The sequence below is a fragment of the Ascidia mentula genome, chromosome 7 (genome assembly GCF_947561715.1).
Source record: "Ascidia mentula chromosome 7, kaAscMent1.1, whole genome shotgun sequence".
Lineage (NCBI taxonomy): Eukaryota > Metazoa > Chordata > Ascidiacea > Phlebobranchia > Ascidiidae > Ascidia > Ascidia mentula.
In genome coordinates, this window is record NC_138572.1 from 19,399,415 (window position 1) to 19,412,223 (window position 12,809).

Consider the following 12,809-nt stretch of genomic DNA (forward strand, 5'->3'; position numbering starts at 1 on the left):
AACGTTTGATTGGTAATGCACAGAGTAAGTGGCGAAACGTTGTGAGGATTTAAAGTGGGAATAATTACGTAGAAATCCCACTCGTTGTTTTGAAGTAGAGGATTATCCTCTGCGTGAAACTTTTTTGTCAGGAATCAAATCCTCATGACTTCGTCAATTTTAGTCAGAGAAGTTTCAACTGAACTGAAAGGCTCGCTTAGAAAATATGTTACTTGGATGGAATCAAATTGTGGCAAGTTTTGTTAACTGAATATGGGATGTAATCTGTTGAATCTTAATTTAGGAAAAGTAACCCTAGTTAAAATGACGTCATTCCACAACTTGTTGTACCTGAATTCTCTGGCGAGTCCGATTTTAGCCATGAATGGAACCGGGAATTTCACAGGTTTGTGGCCATCAACGTGTTTTGGTAAAGTTCGCGCAGTAATTGAAATTGGAACATTAGTAAATGTTTGGTTTTAACACAACATGAATACCGTGAGATTTTGTGTAAATTGCTCTACGGCGGCACAAATTATTCAGTTGTAAATTCCATGAAGAAATTTGTTTGTTCACAAAAAAAAGTGAAATGATTGCGTTTACCAAATTCCAACCATTTTATCGCCGAAGAACTGTGACTCTTTCGTTGCAAACAACTCGTTTAAACCATTCACAAAATAGCTGGCTTCTTTCCAAACTTATTATTGTATTACAGCAACATCAACGCAATTTATATTTTACCAAACTTTCATCTGTTCAGACTTTATGTTGCGCAACGGGCAAATCCCACGTAAACACCGAAGAAGTCGAACGGCTTTCACCACCGCTCAATTGGAGGCGCTAGAGAGGACGTTCAGTGAAGGGAAATACCCTGACGTGGAAGTAAGAGAGAACCTGGCAATGAGAACGAATCTTTCAGAAGCAAGAATACAAGTTAGTCATGACGTCACGTTTTCTATAAAGTGAAATTAGACTTTCTGTGTAAAGGTTGAGTGAAGATCATTTTGGCATAAAATGCGTGAAACACAAAAATAACGAATTATTTTATTTGTACCGAGTTTTCAAATTAACGAAGAAAAACTTTCAATCCAACCTGTGACATTTTTAAGCACACTGACTTATTCTTACTGGAAGCGGTTTGATGAGTACATGAGAGGTACTCGAACGAGTCAAGCTGGGGACCTAATCTATCGAGTATTTTAATCCGATTCGAGTACGCTAAACGTACGAATATCTGCCTGGGAAAAATCAACAAGATTTCAGTGTTGTTTAGTGTTAGGTGGAGGATTAACGGTTAATGAGGCGCTAAGTTGAACAAAGTGAGTGTGCTTGTTGAACTCCAACAGACCACTTCAAAGTAGTGACGCCTTTTAAAGGTTCCTTCATATTTTTTATTACCGATAAAAGTTGTGGGCAAATTCTTGTTGACCACTCGGTCACCTGGTTTGTTGACCACTTGGGTTAAAAATAAACAACAAAGTTATCCACGGTGTAGGAACGTCCTTGACATGGTTTTGCTGACCTGGATGCTTATAATGAAACCTCTGCACGCATTGTCAGTTGCTAATTTAAAATAAACAACAAAAATTCATACACCTTCTCGCTTTAATTCTTCATTCATTGCGTCATTCATTGCGTAAGGTCAACGTCACTACCGTTACGTAAACAACACGTTGGTATGTCATTGTGTTTCGGCGACATGCTTGTGTAAGTTTAATGGTTGGTTTACGACAACTTGAACTAATTCATGTCCGTTTATTAAAATTATCGATACTGTGTTTTTGTGTAGGTCTGGTTTAAAAACCGAAGAGCAAAACATAGAAGAATTCAAAAACTGAAACAAGACCGCAAAAACGAGGAACCAGGTAATTCAATTATGCAAGGAGTGATAATGTAGCTTTTATAAAACATTAAATTTGTTCAAAGGAATAAAGATAGGAATGATTATGAATTAACCAAAAAAAATTGATAATAGTCGGATTTCTGTTCATATATAGACTGTGGCGTGACTAAATCCAAATCGATTCCCAAAAATCGACGTTTTTCAAATTCAATTATCACAAATCGTTGGAGCGTGACAAAAAGGTCGCGCTAATTGTTACGCATCTGCTTGCAACAGAAGTTGACACACAATCATTTCAACCCAATGTAAAGTCGTCGTCTATAACTCTATAATGGAATTCAACCAAACTCCGTATTCATGTTTCCGACTACGCGTCATAATGAGTATGATGTCACAATGCTGCAAATGAAGATCGGCTAAAAATGCATTGGTTTAGATGGGAGTTGTGCAATAAAACATGTGTAGCGCTGCGGTAAATCATTTTGTGAGATATTTTACGTTTAAATCAAGCAGAAATTGTGGAGATATGTGAGTACCTACCACGAAAACGAAAATTTTAATTTATTTCAAAAATACGTCTGGAATTAATGGTAACCAGCGCCCCCTGACAGCAACTGTGTCTGATGGGTGCGTTTTTACTGCGGTGAATAAGTCTGGATCGTATTAAAACTGTAAGCATATCGAGACTAAAGCTTATCTGCTATGTTCTTTTGTTAGTGCGTACAACTAATAAAACTCTTAAAACATGCACATAGGAATCTCCGAACAGCCTTGTAGGCAACAAAGACATGGTATATGATGTTTTAACAAGTTATATAAGGGGTAAAACTTTTGTCATCAAAGTCATTTGTCTTTCTGTTGTTTCTGATACATTTATCCTGGCATCGTCAGCATCCTTTACGACATAGGTTCCCTTATTTAACTTTTCCCAACTAACGAGGTATTGAAAAGCGCAGCCGAGCAACCGCCTGATGCGGAAGTTGTCGTTAATTCCACACGTTTTTCTTCGCCTTATCGTAATTTTTTGTTTTTGGTGCTTAGAACTTATCTTCTTCGACATCTCCTGCTTTGCCTAAACTTACCCTTTGCCTCAAAAAGCGTTACCGCTGCACTAGATGCGTTTTATTGAAGATATTATATTTATGCCAATGCATTTTCCACCAATCTGTACCTGCTATTGTGATGTCAGATGACGCATAGGAACCATGACTAAGATATGACGTCAATCCTTACGTAACAATATTGAAACACGTTGAGACCTTTTAGGTCGAAACAGTGGCCATCTGTCTGCAGCTTATACACGTTGTATTTAGTTTTGAAAACTAGTACATCACATGTCAACAGGGATAACAAAGATATTAACTAAATAAATCAGTGCTACATTAGCTGAGTAAATATTTTTACTTTAAGGAAAAATTTCTTTGCAAGAATCCAAACTTTCTGAAGGGGAATCCCCACAACCACAAACAACCGGCGAAAAGAATTCCAAGAAAAAGACTCTTCAAAAGTTGGTCACTTATTTTTTACAACCGATTGTCGCCTCGATAAGGATAAGGAAACAAACTATTAACAAATTTATTTTCGGTTGATGATTTGCAACTTGTCATAATCATTCAACTATTTCAAACGAATTTCGAGTATTTTTTTCTATGTTCAGTGACAAGAAGCCCGACCAATTATCACCACCCCCTGAAAATCAACAACCGGAAACAAAATTCTTCCACAATCGACCAACAGTCGGTAAAGTAGTTTTCAAATTATCTTTTGGTTGCGTGAATTTAATGCAATTGACGTTGTGCAGCCTTTGTTATTGCATGAATGAAAATCTTTATGTAGGATAACAGTTAAATGTGGCTTAAGACAACTCTATTTTCTTTACCAGACTTTTCCAATATCGGATCACTTTCACCATGTCAACGCATCCCTACCATTTCTGTAAGTAAATTATGCAATTTTCATGATAAATTCGATCAAAAGTAAATAGCACTTCTAGTTTACGTCCAAGCTGATAAAAACAACAACATATCAAACAACGCGATATACAAATATAGGCCATGCATAGTCGTGCAAACCACTATACACTATGGTCACTGTACCGTATTCAGTCAATACATAATGGTTTTTATATCCATATCGGAACTTTTGCTTGTAAGTTGCAGTAGTATTTTTAATGCCAGCAATCATGTAAATAAAAGGTGTCAATCGAACATAATATTTGACCCGCATGCAAATTTTGTTTGTGCAACACTGTCATAAAAGTCCCAGTAATTAAAAAACAATATATTTGAACTTGAAAGAAAATGAGTAATGTGACGTCATACAGAGAAAAATAAGTTATTCCAAGAGTCGATTAACAAACAGACGGATATCGTAGAGGCTATAATGTTGGTTTTTAAATGCTTTTTTCAATTTGCATGCAGAATCAAAACATTCCATTTTCAAGGTGGGGCTTTTTAATGCCACCTCAGAATCATTCATATTGGTGGAGCCCTCTTAAATTTGGTGAGCAATTCCTTAAAAACCTTGTGAAACTGAAACTCTATGTTGCAGTGTACCAAACATGCGTGGTGCTACAATGTAAACCATCTGGGCGTTTTTAAAGTATTTTCTTTTTCAAGGAACTTTTTTGCCACCACCGGAACACTGGAATATTGGGCAGAAACATTCCAAATAAACCGATGATTTTCGTTGAAATAATGCCTCCATTGTCGAAAGTCGCGATTCAACAAACAAATGTTTTGCGGGCATTCTTCTAAAATTGTAACTGTAATAAATTATTCCTTGTTACGCCGCTAAATGTTCCAAATTAGTTTTTCCCATTTTAAATAGTTATTTAATAAAGCTGCTGAAGAACTCCACTGTCGATTTTGTTAAATTTCCACTTTTTAGTCTATGAAATGGGTTTAATTGTCGAATAAATGTCAACAAATTATTGCTTAGTTTAGCTGTGTTTGTAAATATCATGCGTGTTTGTTATGCGTAATCTACCTGCACCTTATTTAACTCAGGAAATAAATTATGCTGGTCAATCAAAAGTTTTTTACAGCAGAAAAAAGGGTTTGGAGATGCCGGGGATCGAACCCGGGGCCTCACACATGCAAAGCGTGCGCTCTACCACTGAGCTACATCCCCGCACAAAGATAATGATTCGAAAACACTTTATATAGGAGCAGTCGCATAAAGACTGCTCAAGAAAGCGGGTTATGGAAGTTTTGTTGTTGCAATTACAGGGTTAGTTCAAACAATCAAATAGTTTTATTATCCAAAATTACAATGTACCAAGTTTATATTTTAATCAACCGGTTTACCAAAAAATAATTAGTGATAAATATAACGTGTAAACGGAACCGCAACATAAATAAAAATCACAGCCACAAAACACATTCTCAAAATTCAGTCAGCACCAGTTCAAGGCTTTTACTCCATATAACATTCACTCTTACTTCCCATCATAATTCAAACGCTTCTAAAGTAACAACAATTTTCACATGCGTGTAACGACTTGATGTTGGTTTGATTAAATACAACGGGCTCATCCATGACCAGCACTTACTCCGCCCGGAAGGGTTGATATTTCTGATTCGTAGTCTTCTTAGCACGTGGTAAAAAGTACCAATCACAGAGTGATGACGTCATGAAACGCAGTGCAGGGAATTTGTAGTTCACCAACACAGGCCTTTTCAAAAACTTAGTGGGTCAAAAACTTACATTTACGCAACTCGGGGTCAACTTGGTTGGACACGGTTGAAATAATTATTATCTAACACTGACAAATCTAATGTGTGCATGCTTAAAATACTGATAAACAGAGGTTACAGGCGGAAAAACACTAAATATTTTCTTGCGATCCTCAAAAGTTTAAACTTTTTGTTTATTTTCACAGTGATGCAATCACGAAACATAGAAAAGCAGGACAAAATTTACGGTTGTGCAGAAAATGTAAACGGGCTTTCACCAGCCCAACGTAAAAGCACATGCCCTTCAAGGCTGCCATTCAACACGAAATCAACTTGGGAGAAAATGCTGTTTAATTCCTGGCCGTAGCAGCAAAAGTTAGCCACCATTCCATACACTGTTAAGTTGTCATATTCAGGTTTACACAGTGAAATATTTTTAGAGACACAGTACAAGCCAAACAAATTGGGAACATCTTGAATTTGGAAAGCACAATACTCACAACAGTGGATATATGACAGACCAAATAAAATGCATGACATTTTTATGGTACTATGTCCAGTTAACTATTAATGTTAAATGCATGTTGGAAGATTCACTGAAGAGATGATTCAATATGTAGGAAATGTACGAAAGAAACATGCAATAATTCATAGTGTACTCTGTATGCTTCAGCTGATTATAGCACTTTAAGGGGGAACATGCCATAGACAAACCTGCTTATAACTAAAACACATCCTGCATGGTTGAATAGCAATGTGTCACACAATATTCACACAATTTAATGGAACATACCCTTTCACCACTATGAGGTTCAATGTAGTCACCTTGTTGAGTCCTGCTATATTTCATTGTTAAGCTGCAATAACTTGTTCCAACGTTATGTGTCAAGGTTATTCAACAAAATTATTTTTTGTCGAATTGTGAGCAGCATATTGAAGGTTATAATCTTGATGAAAGTCAAAATAAATTCAGTGGACCAAATTTTATGCATATCATAATTTTTAATTATTTTTTTGTCACCTTTTAAGGCAATTTTCTATTTGGTTCAAAATAAGAAAAATAATTTGTTTGTAAATTTTAAAATACACAACTAAGAGTGGATAGGAGATAATGGTGTTAACAAAATATGTTCCACTGCATTCCAGGTAGCATGCATTTTGTTAAGTAGGTTACTAGTGTTCGGAATTTTTGGGACGGAAAAGTTTTGAAAATGCCTAATTCAATGCTCCAGTGACATGGAACTAACTATGAAAAGTTTTTGGCATCCAATCAAGTTGATTGTGATTGCAGGTGGTCATATATCCATTGAAATATATACCCAGGGTCCTGGGGTGAATTATCAATAAATTCGGTTCAGTTTGTACGATCTGTGTAATAAGCTTGGCATAGTTTGCAACAACATACATAATATGCAGGCTAATGTTTGTCAACTTTCAGCACTAAAATCCCAAAACGTTTCACTCAGTCGTGTTGCTGCAATCTTCCCCTCTATAACTTTAATGTCATTGGAAGTGGGCAAATCTGAAAAAGAAGCTTCCTTTAGACAAGTTTTAATGAGTTTTGTTGCTTGAAACCAAACTGAATACATACTTGCTTCATGTACAAATAATCAGAGCACATCAAATTTACCTTCTTGCAACAGTTTTGTTGCCCATATGTAAAGTTCAACACAAGCTTGTAGATAACCAGAACATTTTTAGGTACTTGCACATAACTAGTTTATTCTGAAAATACCTTTACTTGGGTCAAATGATGAAATCGGGACGAGGGGTTTGAGTTTTTCTTTCAAATCGATCGGGGACAAAAAGCTTTGTTCGATGAACGAATCAAAAAGTGCTTCAGTGGCAGTCGGACGAGATGATGGGTTGTATTGTAGGCAGGAGAACACAAACTGAAAAGGAATTTTGTGTGGGTTTAAACAATAATATTTAGTGCAGAAAACATTTGACCACTTAACACACACATTTTGTTAAAGCTTCAAGTCATATTTTATTCTGAAAAAAAACATCAATAAAAATACTTGAAGCACGGCAAGATTATTAAACTAACTTTGTGAAAATGTTGAGAAAATCTTCGAGACCTCGTTATCATTTGCTGTTCATTGTTTTGAGGTGAAGTTGGATCTGGCACAAATTTTATCTGAAGTTATTCATTGAACAAACTGATCTTAGGAACACTGTTTACGAGTTTTCTACGAATGAAGTAACTGGCCCATACTATTGTTAACCTTATCTGTGACATCGGTCAGGTTAGCTCCATCTAATGGTGGAGTTACACCAACCGCGTCATTCAAACTGATGATGGCATAAGTTGTTGCAGAAAATTTTTTCAAACATGAAATATGTCGATGTTAACAACAGTATAGGCCAGTCTCTTTATTCTCAAACTTATCTTGCTTTTATTGAACAAACTTATCTTAAAAGTACTTTCACTAATTTTGAGTAATTTGTGTCAGCAACCAATGAAGTTTCGCATGAAATGCATAATGTACTTGACTTTGTCGAACAATTCAAGAAAACAAAGAGTTTTCATACTGGACACATCACACTTTAATCAATGGAAAGTGGATTTGCCAAAACGAAGTAAAAAAATATGCAAGTCATGTTAAAGTTACCATCTAATGGAGGAACAGTGGTCTCATCCAGTATACAAGGAATTGTTCCATTCAATTTCTCTAGAAGCATCTGTAAAGCAAACAAAATGTTCAGCTTGCAGTGAAATATACCACAAACATACTTTACAAAACAACATCATAGTAATTTGAAACCTAGCGCAAAATATTGTCTGGGCACGAAGAGGTTCCAACTTGAATAAAGACGTTAGTTTTAAGTCGTACACTGTATACTCTAACTGAAAAAACGCTTCTGCAAAATCATTTTTTCTACAATTCAAAAAGACATTTTGGACATACATATAGAGTTCTATAGTATTGACAAAAAGAAAAAGGCGTTTTATTTCTGTTGGTCGAATTAACTTCACAACTTGGAGTTACTTTAGTATCAATAACTTTGTCTTCCATCTTGCTACAAATGAATATTTGCTCATCACAAAGTAGTGCAAGACATCGGGCTGACAATCATCAAACAGAAATAATTTTCACTGCAGTTTAATTAATCTGTCCTTCTGGCACATTTAAAAGTAACTGTTATGGATTCGCAAGCTACTCAGCTGGGTTTTCTCAGTGTAATTGTACAACACACAACCAAACATCAAGAACTGTACAAACACGAAAAAGGGGACCACTAACGTCGCTTGTTAAATTATGTGATACAATTAAAAGTGGGGGAAACAACAGTTGCAACGAAGGTGTTTGTAATCACCACAATATATACACACTGTTCTCTGACATTTACTGAGATTGTTTTAGTGCATATGGTTTGGTGTGACTCCTTTTCAAGAACCCCAGAAAGCTCCTCTTTCTGGAAGCGCTCCATATTCACAAAAACAATCTCGGTATAAATGTACCATTACCATGAGAAAGCCTAGTTGAATAGTAGGGAAAACGTCCGTCAATAAACTTTATGTTTAATTGTGCCACAAAAACAGATTTATTAAAATACAATATGCCTGGCAGTAACAGAAACATAATTTTCACTGCATTTAAACAATTTGCACAAAAACTTGAAAGATATTTTGAGTTTCCCTAAGCGACTTTTTCTACAGTAAGTTAAACAAACACTGACCTGGGTGCTGGGCATATCATGGAAAGGAGGGTGTCCATTTGCAAGTTCACAAGCAGTTACACCAAGACTGTAAATATCAGTTTGAGAAGTGTATCCTTGCATATCCTGGAATACAGAAACCAGTTAGTAACACAATCACAATCAAATCAAGTTCGACTAAATAGTTTTTACCACAAGAAACTACAATTTTGAAGTTAAAGTTTCAGTCGGAAATCGATGATGATTAAGAACTCCGTTTTCGCGTGCCTTTACTTGTTATAAAAACCTTTTTTTTCTTCACCTGCTTTAAAATTTCCGGGCTCAACCAAGGGAGTAACATGTGATCGTGTTTTGGAAAATCGTAAACTTTTTGAGGGCGATTTTCTTCACTTAAAAATGTGATAATATTTCTATGGCCTGTCAGCTTCACGACTCCGTTATCTGATAGCAGAATATGACTCGCTTTCACGTTTCTGTACACAAATATGTGTCATGATAGACTGAAGCAAAATTGTAACTGGACAAGAGCTAAAGAGTTTTTATGCCTTTTCAAACATTAGAAGTTAAATTGTAATAAAACCAAACGACTAAGACTGTTGCTTGGTGATGATTACACTTGAGATGTTTATATAAAAAAGTCTCATGGCTGACCAGAATTAGTGCAATTATTTTTTACAAATATGAATTTTATGTGGACAACAATGCAAGAAACTTTACTTTTAAACATTCTCAAATGTTAAACTTGGTTACTAACCTGTGTATGAAGCTGAGTCTGTGTAAATATTGCAACGCTTTAAGAATCTCCTTAAAAATGTGTGACACGACTAATTCATCGAGGCCATACTTGAAATGTGCCTCCATGACATCTGAGCAAGACCCTTTCCATGCAAAATAAACATGTTAAACCACATGGGAATCCACAGCATGCTGCCATCCCTCAAGATGATTTAGGACAGTGGAACCTTTTTTCTGTAATTTCCCACTTTCAGTTTAAACAGAATACTTTTATCCCACTAGGCACTAGGTTAAGAATGTTAATGTTGCATTTCGTCATATCTGTTATACTTTATTAACTTTTTCTACAGCATGGCATGACCGATTGTCAGTAAGTGTGCGACACACATTGAATACAGAACAGAACATTTCTTTCCCAACTGCTTTTGTATATTTTGGTGCTGACTAATTACCCACCTACAACCCTATAAGTTCACATAAGTGGGAAATTCCCCACCGGTAAAGTACCACTGAGTTAGGAGTAAGATAAACTTGGAAATGACATAATGGAAAATACAAGCTTGAAGTTGCAGAAAAAAGAAAGAATTTTAGTTTGTAGTGAAAAGAATTATCACTATATTTATTTTGCTAAACAGTTACAAAAGTGTTTATTTCTATTGCACGTACCATAGGTCATTATGTCGGTAACCACGTACAGGTTCATTCCACCAATGAAAGCATTTTCATGAACCAATAAGTTTGGATGCTGGAATTTATGCGATATCAATAATTCGTGCTGAAATAACAAAACTTAACATCAAGCTGACATCAGTAAATTATCCACATGCTTATAAGTAGTACAACAAGTAATGGCAGTGTTTGATTGTCATAAATGTTAAAATTAGTCAGTTTGTTGCATGCTTGTGCGCATTTTAAAGTGTTGTTACTCAACCTGTCTAATCTTAGATGCTTCTAATCATTGCTTTCACAAACGAAATCATGTCTATTTTGTGCAAAAATGATGGAATAAAAACAAATATTCAAGTGTTGCGCCCTACTGTTTAATTATATTTGGTTGTCAACACCATAAGAATGTTTGAGATAAAACCCATTTTATACAAAAGCATAAAACCAATAAATACTATGGCATATATTTAAGTTATATAAAAACATTTGGCAGTTCGTCAACTTTGAGCAAACAATTCCATAGATTTGACGTTTACATGTATTTTCTTTCCTTGTTTTTGCAATTATTAATGTTTAACATAATTTAAGCTTACCTGAATAAAGGAAAATGAGAGAGAAGAACAAGATTCGAGATCTGTGACACGGACAGAACAAAGTTTGTTGGATTTTCTACGCTTTGATAAATAAACGGCAGTAGGAGAGAAACCGCTTCTTCCTGGTTGAATGAATTCATTGTGAAACCCTGGCTCGATTCTTATTGACATTAAAATAACCTCCATGCACAAGAAACTTTAGAAAGTAAACCCAGCAAGAATGAAATTAACTAATAAAATTAAATATGTTTGCTAGTTTATGCAATCAACAGGCACCCAAAAATTTTAATGGTCAGAGAGAAATCTATCTTGTGCGCTTATTGTTTAAGAACAAAAGAATTATCCTTAAAGCAACTTTTTGCAAGGGCCATCTATACAAAACTAATTAACTAAAGCATTAACATCCCAAAATAGGTCTGTGCACCATTCAGACAATCAGTGTTCGCCGAATCAATTTTCCACACAAATTATAAACTTTTTAATCTGGTCAGTTGCCATAAAAGTTTTAGAACAACCGATAAAAAATTTCCTGGTATAAAAATCACTAGAATGGTGCTCCTGCTACGGTGTCATGTTCGTGGAAGAACCTCACTCCAACAGATTGCATATAGCCAAGGATAAGTGACTTAATGGAATTGGAGCCAGGAATACGATTTTGCTCTGTTGCAAATGAATGTCCGTTTTGTTTTCTGCACAAGACTTTTTGCCAATCTTAACCTGCGACATTGTGATGCCAGACCAATTGATGACATGATGATGGGAACCATGAATAAATAATGTAAAAAAAGAATATATATTGAAAAATTTTTTACCTATGACTTGTAGTAAATGAAAATCAGAAATGGATATATGGTTTGTCATCTTGTGACGCCCATTCATTCGCCAAACATTGTCGTTACATCAGTGGCAAGATTCTGGTTAAGTTGAGATCCTCTTTCAATCTCTTGTCTCTTCAAAAATCAATCGCTTCCAAATTGCAATAAAACAAAACAGATGATTCTGTTTGTACAAAGTAATGTCTGGTTATTGGTGACAAATGAAAGATTTTTTTTCTTGGAATCCCCAATGCCTCAGACTCAGTAACATATTTTGTAACAACTCCTGTAACGACTTAAGATTATTAACAGGAGTGGTTATTTGTGACATGAATTAATCACATGACCAGCATATAATGTAGGCCTACAACAAACTTTGTATGCCTTTTTTAACGACTACTAAAATAGCAAATGAAACAACGTCTACTAAAATATCAACAGGACATTCGGTACAGCAAGGAAATAAACTTCTTTAAACGCGACGAAGAAATGTTGGGTTTACTTTCTTCTGAAACATTCCCATACGCAAAATGCTGGAAAGGCGATTTACAAAAAAATATTTTGCATGACTAGATTTTACGCTTCACTAATCACAATTTCACTAAAATGGGACAGCAAAATAGAAAATCAGTTATGCAGTAAAAAATTAGCGAAATAGTTAAATTAACAGTACTACAAAAACAAACAAAGTCAGCTATTTGTTTGAGAAAAACCCCAACATGCAATTTTAATGCTTATTTATAAGTAAAATTATTTTAAACTTGGTTTGCGGCGCGCTTTCTGGGCTTTTTGAAATAATCGAAAAAAGTGTTCCGCACTGTTTGCTAACATTTCGGGA

The 12,809-nt window shown here is 35.3% G+C and overlaps 1 protein-coding gene and 1 non-coding gene across 3 annotated transcripts; both read right to left on the bottom strand.

Annotated features, from left to right (window-relative positions):
* Positions 1-4,882: 4,882 nt before the first annotated feature.
* Trnaa-ugc (transfer RNA alanine (anticodon UGC)) lies at positions 4,883-4,954 on the bottom strand. Its single transcript has one exon. It is a non-coding gene; the product is annotated as a tRNA-Ala (tRNA).
* A 781-nt stretch (positions 4,955-5,735) lies between these two features.
* On the bottom strand, positions 5,736-12,406 carry LOC145908113 (STE20-related kinase adapter protein alpha-like). Of its 2 annotated transcripts, none has more exons than XM_082995300.1 (10): positions 11,969-12,406; positions 11,157-11,845; positions 10,564-10,672; positions 9,917-10,040; positions 9,464-9,635; positions 9,184-9,288; positions 8,115-8,184; positions 7,550-7,623; positions 7,235-7,391; positions 5,736-7,021 (listed from the first exon to the last, which is right to left on the bottom strand). In XM_082995300.1, exons 2-10 carry the CDS (start codon positions 11,340-11,342, stop codon positions 6,927-6,929), a joined length of 1,092 nt encoding a protein of 363 aa, XP_082851426.1. In that variant the 5' UTR covers positions 11,343-11,845; positions 11,969-12,406; the 3' UTR covers positions 5,736-6,926. The 2 variants fall into 2 exon arrangements, with proteins under 2 accessions (XP_082851426.1, XP_082851425.1); XM_082995299.1 differs by having other exon boundaries at positions 11,157-11,278; positions 11,969-12,405.
* Positions 12,407-12,809: the final 403 nt, after the last annotated feature.

What these genes read in the sequence shown, in the direction of transcription:
- LOC145908113 (XM_082995299.1), bottom strand. Translation starts at nt 12,035, where the DNA reads ATGAATGGGCGTCACAAGATGACAAACCATATATCCATTTCTGATTTT. An exon ending in AGACTCAGCTTCATACACAG is followed by an intron (nt 9,636 to 9,916) that starts GTTAGTAACCAA and finishes ATTTGTGTACAG; the next exon opens with AAACGTGAAAGCGAGTCATA. An exon ending in GCCCGGAAATTTTAAAGCAG is followed by an intron (nt 9,289 to 9,463) that starts GTGAAGAAAAAA and finishes TCTGTATTCCAG; the next exon opens with GATATGCAAGGATACACTTC.